The sequence below is a fragment of the Chelonus insularis genome, unplaced genomic scaffold, assembly GCF_013357705.1.
Source record: "Chelonus insularis isolate UGA/USDA-ARS -01 unplaced genomic scaffold, ASM1335770v1 contig_77_pilon, whole genome shotgun sequence".
Classification (NCBI taxonomy): Eukaryota; Metazoa; Arthropoda; class Insecta; order Hymenoptera; family Braconidae; genus Chelonus; species Chelonus insularis.
In genome coordinates this window covers 548,863-567,699 of record NW_023276746.1, presented here as the reverse complement: position 1 = coordinate 567,699, position 18,837 = coordinate 548,863, and the positions used below count along the sequence as shown (strand labels likewise).

General features: G+C 29.3%; 1 protein-coding gene across 1 annotated transcript in view; it reads right to left on the bottom strand.

Annotated features, from left to right (window-relative positions):
• Window positions 1-15,910, bottom strand: part of LOC118071342 (uncharacterized) — a 48,078-nt gene extending 32,168 nt beyond the window's left edge. Inside the window, exon 1 of the mRNA XM_035090451.1 lies at window positions 15,845-15,910. Within this exon, the coding sequence (XP_034946342.1) occupies window positions 15,845-15,910 (66 nt within the window). The remainder of the gene's footprint in view (window positions 1-15,844) is intronic.
• Between the last annotated feature and the right edge of the window lie 2,927 nt (window positions 15,911-18,837).

Below are 18,837 nucleotides of genomic sequence, written 5' to 3'. Positions count from 1 at the left end.
ATGTTTGATAAATAAATATACAAAATTTTTATTTTTGAATTAATCTATTAATTGTGTTCGAGGGTATATTTGATCGATTCGAGATTAGGTAGCGTTGTGAGTTGTGTGTTTATTAATCCGGACAGAAATGATCAGATTTAGAAAGAACTGTTTCATCATCAAAATTTCTTCCGATCAGATTAGATCATTTCTGTATTATGTAAATTTCAGTTCTGATCATATCTAATACGAATAAATATTGATGGTAAATCAGTTCTACTCGAATTTGATCAGAGTGAATAATACAGTAATTCTTAAAAAATATTGCTTCTTTCTACTAATAAATATGTTTTAACAGTTACAAATCTCTTTTATGATACGGTAAGAAAAAAAATTTTCTGTCTCAATAAAAAATAGTTTTATATAGTAATTTCTCAAGAAAGTAATATTATTTTTACAGAAATAAATGGAAAACTAGAGTGTAGCCTAGTAATTTTTCCGGTTTTTAACTGCAAAATTAGAAAATTAAATTGTTAGAATGCTATGCTAATTTTTAACCACTCGTAGTTTGAATTTTTAATCTCAAGAACAATAAATAAAATTCTTTTTGTTAATTTATGAGTAAAATTATTCATAATATTTGAGAGATTAACACTAGGAAAATTTAGATAATTGGCACGCTAAAATTTATTTGAGGCTGACGAAAAGTTACAGCCAGCACAACGACTATTGATAAATTAAAATAGTACATTTCACACCTAGAGAGGAAAAGTAGTCTAGCTCAGACCATGTGTAAAATTACAACTTGAAGGCGAGGGTGGTAAACACGTGGTTTAAGCTAGTCTAATTGTCCTCCTTATGACTGTATATGATTTTTCGTCATACCTGCGTGAAAAGTTCAACCCCTCTCCAATGGAAAAGTGAACTTTCCGCGCGGGTATGACGAAAATTCGATTTACCTATCAAGTTCTCTTTTAAGAGTAAAATTCATAAAAGGAGTACATGTAAAACTGATATTGATATATTCACTACAAATCCAAGTGTTGAAAAACTAAACACTTACAGTGTTTACAATGTTAAACACTATAAACAAACTATAGTAATTCTGTAGACGAATTTTAAACGCTTCTTGCCGTTTACCAAAATACTATAGTTTGTTTATGGCGATTAACATTGTAAACACTTAAAAATTTAGACCAGATTTTTAACAAACCCCCCACCCCTCTTCCTTCTCCCTCGATATTGTGTGATTATATTCGCTTTAATCTTTCAACTGATAAATATTTCTAGATTTTTGACAAAGCAAATCATGAAAACACACACAAGAGCAGAAAATGTAAATAAAGAAATCGATATATTGTGCAAATTTTTATGCAATGATGTCATCATTATCGAATTAAATGCTAGAGTAACAAAATCTAACGCATGTTAATATCTAAATTTTAAACCTTGGAAAAATATGTGAAGGAATGTTCTCCGAGCCCCATATATGCATATTTAATTAATCAGCATAATTATATCTACAACATACTAAAATTTTAAGGAAATCAGGCGTATGCAACCTAAACTAAATGATTACCCATATTCGAGTTCTTCCAATGTAAATCTTTTTCTTTTACTGGAAAAGTGCTACTAACCATATAAAATTGATATAAAAAAACTCCTTTTGTTTTTAACAATTAAATTTACCATAAACAAAAGAAAACGAGATTTATGCAAGGTATTCAAGTTTATTTAACGGGAATTTTTTTTTCTATCGAAGTAAAGTTACTGACTATATTACATATATAAAAACAAACTTTTTTTATCACAATTAAATAGTTAACGAGCATAAATGAAAGATCATGGTAAAAGTCAATTTTCCTTCCCTTCATTAATAATACTGACAAATTCATTACTTTCTTTTCAATCATATGACAAAGCAACACGTACTTGAAATTCGATTATTCACCCGAGATAAGATTTAAAATATTTTTTTAACTTCAAAGTCTTCAATTACAACTTTTCGTTTTTTCGTCCGCTCTAACAAAGTTGAGGTTAAAAATGGATATTACAAAATTTATTTTGAACCTCAAAAATGTATCAATGCCTTACAGGCAATCTTATAAAAATTTATGATGACATTGATGACCAAAATAAGATTTTTAGATCAGTTTAAGACACCACAATCTTCAATGAAATTGATGATTTCCAAAATAGAATTAAATTATTGGCGGCAGTTGGAACATCAAAGAAATTGAAGATTTTCAAGTTTAAACTGAACATTAAATTTAGTCTCGGGCAAGCTACGAAATCACTATTTGATACTTCTTTTAATCAATCTATTACCATGTAATATAATTATACACATTACGCAGACGAAGACGCGGGAATCAGCTAGTATACATATAGATAGAGCTAAAAAAGTTTTACTTCAATCGTGTGGTCTAGGAACCCATTTTTTTTTCAATTAAAAAAAAAAAAAAATCAGGTAGTCTAAAGCACACTTGTTTTTCTTTTACCTTTGGATCTAGCTTTATGTATGTGGCTCTAGTTTAGCTCATGCTGTTGAGCCTATGTAATTATTCAAAATAAATAAATAAAATAACCACGAGATAGCCATGATTCACTGATTTTGCAGTAACGTTTACTGTTTCATTTTCAGTGAGCATAATATGATTACTGCTTACAATTAATCAACTTTTTTTTTATAATCCACCATGACTCATTGTACAAAACGTGTATTGTTATGCACTGGAAAATACTCAGGATTTCATTTTTTTTTTTGACATTGACAAATTTATTGAAATAATCACAAATTTTTTTGTCACGCAAGATTTTTATATTAAAGGTTATTCCAGTTCACAATAATATGTTATCTTAATCACTTCTATTTGTGATCGAATATTCTAAATATATTAATAATATATATTAATTCTCATCTATTATAATGGATTAAGAAAACTCTTCAAATTTTTGATTTTACTTTTGTGAAGGCTTTCCTTCGACTAACTAAACACCATAGAAATACAAAAGACATCCTTCAGGAAAATATTACTACGCTTGAAAAAAATAAATAAGATAAGAGTTCTAAATCTTGAAACAAGGGTGTAAGAACACTAATGTCAGACTAATTTTTATTTAATTATTAATTGCGCTGAGAGAAACAGTACAAATTTTTTATTATATTATTTTAGCTTTTGATTCAATTGGTATTAACTTATAACATAAGTATATGTATAATGAGTATAAAGAATATTCTAAATGCTTTTATTTTCTGTACTGCTAAATAACGTTGCTTAGGGAACAGTTAAAAGCTCAAAATAAAAAATTTTTTGACTACTTTCTGATAATTTTCTGACCGTTTTCAAACAGTTACAAATAAACACATTCTCATTTTTATCTTTGAAACTATCAGCACATGATGTTGGTTACTCTCTCAAACGAATCATTGTGTATTCACTGATTATCAGTACCAATTCAATCACTGATCTACCCAGTGATTGGATTGACACTGAAAATTAATATATAATTATTGAATCATAGTGATTTTTATTGATTCGGTTTAAGGATGTATGATACTTTTATAAATTTCATTTTTAAAGCTTGAATTTGAAATATATAATAAAGTTAATAATATTTTATTGATTTCCATCAAAAAATATACCGTTTCTGATATATTTTATGAAACAATTGAACTTAATGGTCTCATTAAACTACGTGTTATTTGGACCGGAAATATGTGAAATTGGAAGCAAATGACAAAATTTGCTATGTTTCATCCATTTTTATGGAAAATAATATAATTTTAGAAAATTTGAACATTTTTCTATTTATTTATGCAAAGCAATAGGTGTTACTGGGTTTATTTTTCTAAAATTAGATAAAAACTTTGGCAAAATGGAATAATGGGTGGTCCAACATGTTGAATACGATGCTGACAGTAGTCATATGGAAACTTTTATTTAAAATAAATAATTATAAATCAGTACAATTTAAATTATTACTAATTAATCGTTAGTTAAAATTAAAAAAAAAGAATTTAGGTATGCATAATTTAAAAAAAAAACCTATTTAAAAATTTCTAGATATACTGCTGGATTCGACTGGACATACATCCTCAAAAGAGTACTTGTATATGAATTTCAATTTCACACTAAATTATTCACATTAATTGGTATTTTCGTAGTGGCAAACAAGTGAAGAAAAATATATCACATTTAATCTCCATCAGTTACGTCTGTTTCTAAGCTGCTTTAGCACGCAAGTAAACATAATTATCTAAGAAAAATGCACATAAAGTATAATATATATTTCATTCGCACATTTGAAATGGCTTTTTACCATCCATTTATAAGCCGATACTTGGAAAAAATATTACAGAAAGTATCAGGCTTCGAGAATACTATCATGATTTACGATAGAAAATGTAAAAAAGGTGAATACAATTTAGAATTATATTATTTCAAAAATGGTAAACAAGAAAAAAATAATATATTTAAAGTTGAATGTATCGTGAATAAATTGATAATAAATAAAGTAGCTAAGTGGGGTATTCTTACTAAAAATGATTAAAAGTTAGCTAAAGATGAATGAGTAAATAAACATGATGAGGAAGGGAGAAGTTTAAGGACATTTTTTCTATAATATTCAAGGGACAATCTGGGTCAAGCTTCTCTTAAAATATTCATAAAACCACACGCGAGATCTGCATACCTTGTATTCAATTCTCATTAGAATCTAACGTGATCATTAAAAACATGATAGAAATACCAAGAATTAAAAAAAAATATATATATTCATGAATTAATTGTGTAAGTAATTTCATGTTATTATATTTACCATTTTTGTTTCTTTTATTTCCATTTATTTACAACTTTTTTTTTTTCTTTTAGTTTCTTTGTTTGGCAAAATTGTTTTTCACAGTTGTGCTGAGGTCAATCTCACTGAAATAGAAATAACTCAGGTCACAGGAGGGGATAAATGTGAATTGAAATAGAAAGAAAAGAACGAGATCAATGATTCCGTTGAGTTGAATATGGATTTATTCTTACAAGTAGTTTTTAGGATTTTAATAAATGGTATTAAATGAAATATCGACAATCAAATAATTGTAAAAGGTATAGAAAATATTTTTGTTTAATTCGAAATCATTTTTATATTTTATTAAAATTAAGCAAAAGTCATTTTTTTAATATTTCCAAAATGGTTTTCAAATCTACACGAAGAAAAATAATTAAAGTTTTATTACTTCACTAATTAAGTAAACTAATTCTAGAAAATGTCACTAGAATTCTAGTAAAATTTTATTTTCTGTGTGAAACAGTTTGTCATGCCATCTGATAAATAGTGTTAGAAAAATCAAGCAGAGACAATTTAAGATTTTTTCCTTTATTTCTTAATCACTTTATTATGTTGTCCAGTAAAAATGACTGGATAGACGAAAATAATAAGAGCCTTATTAGTTGGCTGGTCAAGTCAACTCATTTTAGAAAACGTTATTAGAATTCTAGTAAACTTGTATTGGTAGTATGGAACTATTAATCATACTTTCTGATAAACAGTATTAGAATAACCAAACTGCGATAATTTTATATACATAAATATTTTAATCATTTCCAGTCATTTTGGATAGCCAAGTGGACTAAAATGTCAATTTAGTTAGTTGCATGGGTTAAACAGTCGTAGGTTCGAATTTTTCCGATAGAAATATTCTTTTTGTCATACTCATACACAGATATGACGAAACAGTGCATTTTACATCTAGTGAGGAAAAGTAGTCTTGCTCAAACCACGTGTAAAATTACAGCCCGAACCGAAGGCGAGGGTGGTAAAGACGTGGTTTAAGCTAGACTACTCTTCCTCTCTAGGTGTGAAATGTACTATTGGTTTGAAAAAAAAAATTGTGTATTGTGAAAAATTATATTTTCACAATAATTAGTTCATTAATTACTTTTTAAAATAATCAATCTAATTTTGAAATAATTAGTTATAATATAAAAGTTTCAACATTCAGGACAGTTGATTATCCATACACAAGGTTTGTTGAATTTTATATTAAAACTAACAATTTCAGGGTTCCCCAGTAAAATTTTATGAATCCTTTTCTCCGTGTACAATTGTTACTATAGGAAAGTTAAGGAATTATGATATTCCCTAAACATTATCATAAATAATACGTTAAATTAATGAAATATATATTATTGCTAATTTTACCAAATTATTAATTTTTTTCAATACATTGTTGAATAATTTAATTAAATTAGCTACTATATTTGTAAAAATTACTTTCGAGTCAAGTAAATTTCAATTTAAATTTATCGTAAACCTCGAGTATCTATTGACGAGACATTTCTAGTAAATTTTGTTTGACTCGACGATCATTCACATAAGTGAAAGAGTTCCTGGTAAAGTTTTCTAGAATTCTAGCAATATTGTCATGACTGTTTTCTCCATATATTATTCAAAACCAATAATCACTCTACTGAAAAATAGATTACCTAATTAGGCATTCACAATTGTTGATTAATATTAAAAATATTTTTCTTTAAAAGATAAGTTTCTAGTGATTTGCAGAAAAGTTATGTTATAATTAGTTCAAAAATCGATAATAGAAATTTACTTGTTTGCCTCTACTGTGTCTCTTAGAGTTATAGACTTGAAACACTATCTGAAGTATTATTATATCAATTCCTCATGAAATTCTGTGGGTGCAGTGCATTAAATCTTGGAGCTTATGAAAATAATTTTGGAAACTCTATAACTAATGGTGTGTTGTTGAATATATACTGTGTATTTCATGCTATTTTCCTAATAAGTACTGCAAATACTGAACCACTAAAAGAGATGTATGCAGCAAGTGGAGTAACAATACAATGGAGCAATGCTGTACCAGTCCAAGTCAAACATTTCTAGTAACTAAGTCTCTTAACAGGAGAACATGTCTAGCTTTTTTCAACTTGACGTTGAACAGTCTTAATCAACCATGGTCAAATATTAGCTTAGAAGTGGTCAGTCATACTTTTCTGCTATACCTACATAAGATTATCTGAAAATCTAAATGCTTTGGCTTATGTTTGGTATTCATGTCTGACTGTTCCTCAGAAATGTGGCGAACATATGTAAATTTGAACCAATTATGTTAGGTAAGGACTGGTAGCTAGGAATAACTCAATGCTGGATTAGAAATGTCTAGTCATGCTTTTCTGCTAGGGTTTAAGACTGATCTATTCTTGGACCAACATCAGGTTGTAATTAACTGGACTGGTACGGTATTGAACCAAGATGGATCAATTATGCTTCCCCATGATAGTTAGGACATAGATTTACATGAATTTTGAAGGATGATCCAAGCTCACGACCCTTTTTTAATTGTGAAAAAGAGCTTAAAAAATGTTCCAAAATGAAAACAACCCAGGTTGGAAGAAGTCAAGACACTTGGACAATTGATTCAAAGCATACACGTATAGTATTCATGATTATTTTAAAGTTACTTGTCTGTAAAAAATATTATCTTTCATGAAGAATTCATTAAAAAGTTTCTACTATGAACTTTTTGGTTCACACTCACTTCAAACTTACCATGAAAATGATTTTATGATTCAAATTTTCTACTTGGTATGAAACAGATTTAACTCAAATGATAAAAAAAAATCCTAGCTTAACTGGAAAAGCTTGTAAGGGATCAGTTAAATTACTTTTCGTAAGGAAGAACACGACTTGGTTAAGGGTTTTGGAATTTTTTTTTTACTGAATTCAAGTTAACTCGAAACCACCTGCCTTTCTCACTTGATATTTTTTTCCTCACATCATCGACTTTTACTGGCAAAAAGAAACATTATCTGGCTTGACGCCAACTTCAATGAAATACATAAAATATGGCTGTCCATAAGATAAAAACAGACGTCATACATGTGACAAAAATAAAGGAATTTTTTTTTGCTAAAATCAACATCAAATTTTAATAAAATAACTGAAACTTTAACCACAAGAAAATTGAACGATAAAATCTGAAATTCAGAAAACTTTTTTACTTAATGTTCATTACATATTGATTAGAGCATGAACCAGCTTTATTTAGCCAGACTAGGATCAATTTTTAGTAGAGCTACAGACAAGATAACCTGGAATAACCTATGATGAATAGTTTAATAAATTTATGCCTTTCGAAGCACACTTCGATTTCGAACCTATAACTAACCATAGAAATGTAATCCACCCCATTTGCTTCTAGCTGTAAATAACTATTACACTATTGATTTTTCTCAAAAAAGTATTATAACATGCCACCCTAGCAGAAAGCAAGACTGGCTTTACATTGGACCATAGTTGGCTCGGACTGGTACGATGTTGGATCAAGAATGGGTCCATTGTGTTTTCCTGCCAGAGTATTAAAGTAATAAAAACGATTTCTGAAATCTAAAATTCTATGATATGTCCACGTTTTGATACATACAAGAGCATACTAACTAGTTTTTAAGAAGATTTATGAATATGTGTAAGTAATGTTTTTTTTCGTTCATGATATCTCGAGTGCGGATAAAGATATCGACTTTACACAACTGCCAGTCGGAAGATGATGCAATAAAGAGGATCTGACAGAAGTTTGAACGAATTCAGTCGAGTCTTTTCTTTTTGTAGCAAAAAAACTATAAAATAAGTTAAGTGATAAGCTATTTGAAATGATATTTTTATATTTTATAGAATACTTGGATTGGTAATGATATATCTTGGAGGCTTGGTCTCCTACCGCAATATATCCTGTGAAAATACTTTATCTCAAAGATCTCTTACCTAATTCTACACCTGTCTTGAACACACGCCTATTTCCACTCAAGAAAGTTGTATGGAATTAAGGATAACATTGGATGGTGTTAATGAGGGGTAGATCATTTTTACTGGAGTTCAATAAGAGTCTGAACTTGTGATAGATAAAAAAAACTTTAAAATGAGAAGTCTATGAGCTCTGTAGCTTGATTTAAACAGAAGTTATGTTAGCAAATTTGTGTTATCATCAATTCTAGCATACAATAACCCTTTACTTTCCTAAAAGACTATTAACTCATTTAAAATTATATCACATTAAAAGATTTCTACAGTGAACTAATTATTGTTAGTATATCTATATATATTTATCATTCATTTTAATTGTATGCCCTATATGAGGCTTTTTACAATACTTCCATCTAAATTTCCCTTTTTCATTTCCCGCATTATCATTTTCTTCCCCTTCCACTGTCTCATCCCGCATTACTTCCATCATTAATTCCACTTTCTTCCCCCTTTGCTTGCCTCAACACTTTCCTACCTGTTCAACACATCATTTTACACACATAGTTTGCTAGGTTGCGTTTGCAGCTGACTTACGCCCTATTCATTGTATCGCATTTGCACGAGGACACAGGGAAACTGCAGAAAAACCAGTGTCGGTACAAATGGCTTTTCGAAGAAGTGGTTCGGGAGAAGTCGTTTACATGACTCTGTGTCTTGGTCGGGACTCGAACCGACAACCCATGAAGTGTCAAGCCGACGCTTACCCATATTAATCCACCATGTCGGATTAGTGATTGTTAGTTTTAATATTAATCACACAAAGATCCATAAACTTTTGTTAAATCAATTAGAATGAATTACGTACCAATTTCAAGCTTAAGATGTAATGAAGGATGCATGAAGAGAGCTGAATTGGTATTGTTGAATGAACATTTAGGGACAAATTGATTCATTCACATCTATAATGAGAAACTTAAACACTTTCCCTAAGTTTTCGTCCTTTAAAGAACTTCTGTTATACAACCCTCAACTACTTCAAACTCATTTCTTCCCAATTTAGGTCTCTTTCTCAGTTTTTGCTTACTTCAATGAAACAAACTTGGAGAACTTTACAGCTTCTTACGAATTAACTGAGGAGACTTTCACGTGTAGTTATCAGTTATTTTATCAGAATATATCCTTTCCTTCCTTTTGATTAAGTCACTTCACATCCCCGAACAAGAGTTGGTCATTTTGTAATCAGATATTTTTATCAAAACATCTAAAGATCAAAGACACAAAAGTGCTCCAAGGTCTAGGTGAAGCAACCATAGGTGTAATAGGTTTAAAACTTTCTTAGCATAGTTTCCACATACCCTAATCATTTGAAAAACCAACTTTGCACATGCCTGAGGTAAAGTATATTTTGGATAAAGTTGTCTTCAGTCTTATCTAAATATGTCTGATGTTTATAGCAAGATTCAACGACTCCTAATTTTTGTAGAGTCACCAGAAATAATTTGAATAAAGTTTTATTCCAAGGATGAAATAAGTCTGAATGTAAAGCAGATTTAAGTAATCTTATTACCAAGTAAGAAACCTGATTACTAAAGACACGAAAAAGCTTATAGAAGACAATTTGGTATTTATGATTGATTCTTATCTAAAATAGCTTACTTCTTCATTGATTACTTGATTTCCTTCTTTCCAATTTAACCTGTAACCTATACGATCGCGTATTTTATGGATCACTGGGCCACTACTGAAGCAATTAATGACATAGAATAATTGATTTCACTCCTGAGCATTGTGGTAACATGGTTAAATAAATTAGCTGTAAGTAGTTCAGTCCCAAAGGACCATGTCTAGTATGATTTATTTATCAATTTTAGTATGGAAAGAGACTTTGGATCAAGGGGAATCATGTTTCATCAGCTTTGCCAGATCTTCAGTTTTAGCGGGAGATCTGCTTTTCAATTTCAACTTTCTTTTCCTTCGCTAAAGGTACCTGGGAAAAAATAAAATAGATCTACGCAGATCCACATTTTCGTCATTTTTTAGATCTAATCTGATCTACTCATATCTAAAAAACTAGAGAAAAATGTATCTAAGTAAATCTATGTATATTTAATGAGACCACTGTACATGTACACAAATTACTGTATGGCTATGGAGATCTCCATTGATCTCGATGATAAAAAAAAATTTAATACATCTACAGAGATCGCAGAAGATCTAAAGTGATCAAAACAGATGTACACAGAACAAAGTAGATCTAATTGTGCCAACAAATAGATCCGAGTAGATCAATGTAGATCTATTTTATTTTTTCCCGGGTAGTCATTGCTATTATAACCGTAAATATTCATCAATTGAAACTCTAAATGGCTGTTTGCACACAAAAAGATTATTAAGTAACGATAGTTGTGTTAATTTTTTAATACATAATTCATTACGGGCAAGAATGACTGGAAATATTTATGATGATGAGTCGGAAAAAGACTAGGTGTTATGTAGTATTAGTTTTTCTATTCATAATCATAAATATATTTATATTTGTTCCTATTATAAAAACTAATGTGTAATGATCAATGTGATATTATTTATTTAATTTAAAAAATTATATTTGACAAGATACTTTTTATTTTATTATCATTTATTAATAATTGAACTTTATTCTCATGTTTTGTATGAATTCTTATCACACTTTATAATTAGCTATCCTTTTAAATCGTAATAATTTGGACTTCCTGTTTTCATTCTAACGCCTACTGCTTTTTGAAGCTGCCACCTACAGTTTTTTATAAAAGTTGTCAGACAACACTGCGTTTCATCAAGAATTAAAACAGATAATTAACGTAAACTCTTCTGAAATTTCATTTGGTGATAATGCAAGCTGGTAATAAGTATTTTTAATATTTATAACTGACCAACTTTTTTTTAAATAATTTAATTAATATAAAAAAGACTACTAGATTTGCGATTCAAAACACTACTGAGAAAGTTAAAAAAAATCTACAGGTCCTGAGATATAAAGCATGTTCATACTTTTTGAAATAATTATTGAAAAATAGAATTATTGGATTATAATTAATAATGGACTATCAATAAATCAGACTCAATGATGATAGAGTTTTCGTGATTAGTCACATGACTTCGATACAAACCAGTGTAAAATGAATAATTATAAAAACTAATTCTTCAAAAACTATGTTATAAAAACATAATAATATAATTATTAGTAAACAATGTAGTAAAAAAAAACCTTCAAAAAAAATTAATCTCAATCGAAATATCTCAATTTCTTTTTTTATTCATATGGTTTTTTCTCTGTATATGATAGATGTACAAAAAGTTATTTTTGTCAAAAAAAGTTCATATGTAGCACCTCGTTATCGATCCGAGAACACTCATACATGCTCAAATGAAGTACAGAATTCTAATTATTGTTTTATTTTAAAAAGTGCATTCTATTTACTATTTTACGTACAGTGAAAAAAATATTGCCATCATAACCAAACCAAGTATTGCTATAAGTGTTTTGTTAATAGGAAAATCTAAATCACGATAAGAGCCCTACATTCATTGTTAGATGTTTAAACGATTCAAATTCTTATAAAAGCAATATTTCGTATCGTTATGAAGGCAATCTACTTGCATGGTTGTCAGATAAGGGCCAACTAAACCAACTAAACGATTTGTCTCTTAGTGCTAAACAGATCGCAAAATTACCGAAACGTTGGGTCGAGTAATCACGCTATTTTACAAAATATCGTTGAGTCCTGTTGATGATATGCGAGTTCTTCCTAACAATAAAACGTATTGTGATGACAGCGAAGCAACGTAGTTGCACGTTAGTAATTTTATACGTGGTTTGAGCTGGACTATTTTCCCTCCCTAGGTGTGAAATGTACTATTTTTCTCATACCCACACTCAAAGTTAAAGTTTGCTCCCCGTTTACTGGTCTAGAAAGGACGTATTCTTTCCCGCAGAAAAAGACGAAAAATCATCTGTGCGCATGCCCAAACGGATGTTGTCTTTCTCTGCGAGAGAGAAAACGTCACTTTTCCAACCCCAAACTTGAATTTTGGACGACAGTATGATAAAAAAGTTATATATTGGCTACGAGAGCAAAGTAAGATATTCTTACCTGGATGTTTGCGACACCTTGGGCTCGGGATGCATTTTTACACCCAGGTCAGAATATCATACTTTTCTTCCTTGGTTAACAATGTATTATTTTCAGTGTATTATGACAATAGAATTATAAAAAGAAGTCACGTGAAAGTTAAGGTAAATCCATGCCCGAGGTAACATTATTCAATAAGTAAACAAACAACTTGAAAGAATTATTATAAAAGTTTAAGTTCTATATCTCATTAGTCTATACCACATTTATGCATATAATTATGTTGATAGTTGAAAATGTTTAAAACTTTAACAAACATTCGATTTTCTAAGAGTGGGTCATAAAAATATGCTAAATAAAAACAATTTATCTATCAAAATGATAGTATGAAGATCGATCAAGTTTCTGCACGTGTTCAAAAGGTCCTCTATCCTAACCTATATATCTCTATATATCTCTATAATGCTTCACTGTTCATTCAACAAGCAAATATCTGAACCTTGAAATACCTTCTACATTTAACCTTCAACCTAATGACCACTATCGTATTTTCTTTTTATACTTTTCCCTCACTCATTTCCCTATATTTTTTGTTCCGGTTTTTTACCTCTCTTGCAACCCAGATTATCCTCGTAATAATTGGAAAAAAACCTTGTGTTTACGTAAAGACCTCATGAGTTCGCGTGTCGATCAGAAATAAAAAAAAAAAATTAAAATATATACTTTACTTTAAAAATATAATTTAAGTGAAAAAAAAATTTAATTTGCTTTTTTGAATTTTATTTAATTAAATTAAGTAATTGTTCGGTGGAAATTGAAAGTTGCTGAGCTAAATGAAGTTATTAATTTTCTCAAGTCAATTTAAAAAGTACATTAAAAATATTTTTCTACGAAGAATTTATAAACATTTGTAGATGACTCGACCTTGTTGCTTTAATTTAAAGAAAATTAAGTAACGTAATGAAAAAAAAATTTTTAATACAACATTTCAGTACAGTGAATATTTTAACTGATAAAATAATTTTAAAACTTTAAATGATATTTACACGCTTGAAATTCCAGTCGTTTGACAAATGAAATTAAAAAGATGAAGTAAGTCTAATAGAGTTAAATAAATGAAAATATAGTTGAATAAAAATTGTAGTAATTTCCATGTTATATTGTTGAGGAAAGTGGGGTGAAAAACCGTGCCGTGGTCAGAAAGATATTGTTAGAGATACAATAGAATAAACCCACTCACTATTATACTCATACACATACTAACGCATAGCTTAATCCCTTTTCGCATTCCAAATGTGTAAACACAACTTTATTTTTCTGTTCAACTTGAACGTTACATTACTTTAATGCTCACACGTTTTGTATCAAATAAAATAAAGCCTCATAGAATTTCAATCGACTGTCATATATTTTTTAAAATACCTTTAACAGATACCACACTTAGTAAATTTCACATGAAATAATACACTGTAAATCTGAAGGTGTGTTAAAATAACACACCTTGAGTGTGTTCAATGTTAAATAGATATGAACAAACTATAGAGCCTTGTAGTTATTGTTAACACACTTCAAAGTGTGTTAAAATCTACAGTTTGTTTATGGAGTTTAACATTGAACATATAGAAATAAGATTACCGTTACACACTTTGGATTTACAGTGTATGGAGAAATTTTTTTGTTTATAACAAATTGCTCTTGTTACCAACATTATGCAATTTTTTAATCACATACAGTCATTTGGAACAATATTTGATTTGTAATCATTGAATTTATTAATAATACTAATTATTTAATTGGTTAAAACCATTATTGAATGTTTAGAACGAATTGAAATGATGATAAACAATATACAATCATTTAGAGTTATAGGAAACATTAACAACAAAATTGATCATTTAATAAGTAAAATCGATTTCAAATGTCTTTTCATTTAATTTATTTTACGGCTTTTTCTTTATTTATTCTACTAAAGTGCATGAAACAGAGAGAAGTTAGCTGCTTTAGTTTGATTGGTTGAATTTAACGTAATTCGTATCATTTTTATTATAAATTTGATTGGCTCTCTGAACGCGCGAAAAATTTACTGAGTCGAGATAATTTTTGTTAGTTTTAATTAATTAAAACCATTTCCCTATGTTACAAATACTTTTCTTATCATCTTCTACAAAAATCTATCATCGAAACATTTTTATTTTATTTTCAAAATTACTACGTAATGAGGTAGGGCTTAAAATCTTGGCTACTAGACTGTTAGACATTCAGACAGGCATCAATTAATTTTTTATGTTGATGATCGTGTCACTGAACCCACTTCTAATGGCCTTGAACTTTTAGTATACTGGTATTGATCTATGGGCAATACTTATAATATTTTCATCATCAGTTTCTAGTCTGTCAATAGTTGTTAATGATAGTTAATCCAAAAACAATGATCATAAAATAAACAATCATCTTGATTGTAAAAACATTTATTTATTTCTTTATCTCCAAACAGGCTTCCATTAACTCTAGCAATAAATAATCCAATCGAATGTTTCACATGCAAGGGTCGGACGCATATTTAACCCTAGACTAATTAGGATAAACCATCAGAGTCTCTGATTTGATTCAAAACATTTAAGCATCAAGAAGACCTTGATTTCTAACTTCTATCATTAAATATCCGGTCCGAATAATCCATACATGAATTATTTGAGTCTAATGCTAATTAAGCTGTTCAATTACTTGAGTAAAAAATTCAACTACTTTTCCAATAGTCTTCCTAACTACTAACTCTATATAAGAACTTTAATAGTCTTGAGGAAATAGACTTTACAAAAGAGTTTGCAGCTGAAATGAAAAGACAAATAGCCAATGATCCATACAAGAAGATTGAAGGTTAATTCTACCTTTCACTGCATCTTTTCTTCCATCTCTATTTTTTTCAATTATCTTTCAGACTATTCTTGTTTTTTTTATATATTTTCAAAAGAACAGCGTTAAAGATAGATCCAATAATTACTCACCTCATTTGCATAAGAAACTCCAGGCAGTGGAATGTAGTGATAGCCAAGTGCTCGATCCCACACCATACCTTTGCTCCAAACCTCAACTAACAGACCAGTGTTGATGTCGTTCGTTTCACTGAAACCACAGAAAATCCAATGGATGAAAAATACGGTTTTATTTTGATGATGACAACATTTTTTAGAGTTCTCCAATTAATTGTGGTCATTTTTAATAATAAAAAGGTGTTTTTAATTACTTTTAATTGAATGAGACAAAATTCCCTTACTTTAAAATCAACTTTCTGTTCAAGAAAGAGTAGTGCTATAAGTTTGAAGTCTATTTCTAGGTCTGTTAGCAACATTACATGCTCCCAACAAGATGAACCAGTTCTAATGCAGTTTGTTCTGGTTGAAAGCTGGTTCAATCGGGATAGTTTTTAGGTATGTTTGATGGAAATGAGTCTAGCGATTTCAAGATCATCAACCAGTATCACAGTAAGTGTGGGTATCTTAGCTGTACAATTTATATTTATTCCACTTCTGGCCGTCTGATTGACTTAAAATTTCAAACATGTATGCAAACCCAGTAACGATACAATATTATAGTACTATCAAGCTGGTCTGATCTAGGGTTTGGATCGAATGATTGTTAACATCACTTTTAAATAGCGAATAATCAAGCAGACCTATCATATTAACCCCATAATTTGCCTTGACAAGAATTTTTCACGGCATCAAATGGTGTTGAGGGTCTGAAGATGGATTTGGAAATTGGTTTACTCTATTACTATTAATAAAAAATTATTCTTAACTGCAGAAAGCTTGAAATAAAACTTGAAGTAAAAACTCTTTAGTGAGTAATTCTCAAATGATTTCATCTATGACCTTATTTAATCTTCATTAATGATCTAAATGTCTTTGAAACATTTAAGCCCATCAACTTATTTGAATAAAAGTTTTTTGCCCCAAGTCATAGTAAAAAATTGTTTAAAAAGTATTTAGATATTCAGTCGATTACCTTCCCTTCAAAATAGTACCCTCTAAGATGAATCATCTACGCACGAAATCATCCCTAATTTAGGGAAATCACATTAAATAATGCGCATGCGCATTGTAAGCTATAAAATAATACACCACTAAAAACTGTTTGCTGTTAATAGCTTTAATAAATAATATTTACGACACACAAAAATGGACATAAAAAAGCCAACGAGGCAAAAAGCAAGAAACAAAAAAACGTTGTTGGTATAGGAAATGAGGTGATCATATGTTGAACTTTCAACCAGTTGGATGGAGAATCTAGGGCTATTGCGGCACACTATAAAGCGTGCGCGAGGTGAATGAAAACTGGGTTAAAGGTCATTTGAGGTTATTCTACAAGCTGAAAGGGCGTCGTCCGACCATGCATTTCGTTAGGCTCTCACTCAATCACCATAAAATTATACATCTTTTCGTTGTTTTTCAAATTACTACAATTATTTAACCGTTAAACTTTATTGCTAGAAATGAAAATAAAGGACGTCAACAAGCAGTTGATTTTAAATAATTGTGGATAAAGTTACTGCAATCAATAAACATCCACTTTGGCCACAGTTTTCAGTTTAATTTGATAATTTGGGTTATATAATGTTACCATGAAAAATGATACTTTTTTTTAATTGATGATTTTTCTAAACTTTAAAACGTAAAATATACTTTAAATTATTTGATTATTTTTTTGCAAGATATATTAATTAAAAATTATTTTATTATAAAAAATTCTTATTTTAAAAATAACTTTTATTAAACTAGTGAAATCTATTCTCAACTAAAAATTATTCTTAATAATAAAATATTCCTTGTATGAATACATTTTACCCCCAACAGCAAATTAATTACAGTAGGTCCGGTCAATATAGATGTAAAATAACTATTTGAGGAGAGAGAGGAAATCTTTTTACAAAAATTTATATGAATAAGTATAAAATAATAATCTAAAGAGTCAATTTTTTAAACACTTGACGAGAGTTGAAAAACACTTTCTTTGAAAATATCCGCTTGTACACAGAGAAAAGGGCCCAGTGAAAATTACCCTGTTGTTCACTGCACGGAATGATTGAGATTCACTTCCGAAGATAGGATAGTTAATCCTTCCACTTCAAGAAAATTCTCATCACACTGTAAATCCAAGGCGTGTTACAGTAAACTTCTCTACACGTGTTTAATGTTAAACTCCGTAAACAAACTATAGATTTTAACACACCTTGAAGTGTGTTATAAATGACTACAAAGTTCTATAGTTTGTGTATGGCAATTAAACATTAAACACGCTCAAAGTGTGTTAAAATAACACACTTTTGATTTATAATGCATATAGAATAAGTTTTACTTTATCTTTCAGGGTAAATTTTATTATTTTTGTATCATGTGCTCTGATTATTCTATATAGCAGAGTAATTTTTACTTAATCCTTCCCTCCATCTAGGAATCTGATTCATTCTAGGCTTGGTATTGGGTCAGTTGAGTCGACTTTAGTCTCAGATTAGGACAATTACCACCTCATGACTTTCTATCGAAGGGTAAATTTCACTTTTACCCTCCACGGGAAGAAGAAATAAGTATAAATTATCCTGTAATTTAAAGGAACTTGAGTACTTTGCAAAGAAAAAATGAAATTCACTCCGAGGGATAACAAATTAACTTCAAAATATTATTATTATAAAATTTTTTACGTGTTTGTAACACTTCATTGCCCCGGACATTTTTTACGAGTGTTTGAAGTTTTAGATTTTAAAGACAAAACTTTAAATTTTAGTGTTTTGTTTTAAAACATTAGAAGTGTTTTAATATGACGTCACCCATTTCATTAACATTGTCTTGATTTTTAAACGTTTTTAAGTGTTTTAAGTTGGAGAGAATTTTAATGAAATGGGTGACGTCATGTTAAAGCACTTTTAATGTTTTAAAATAAAACACTAAAATTTACAGTGAATTTTTCGTAATAAATCAACTTAAAATAACGAAATTTTTAA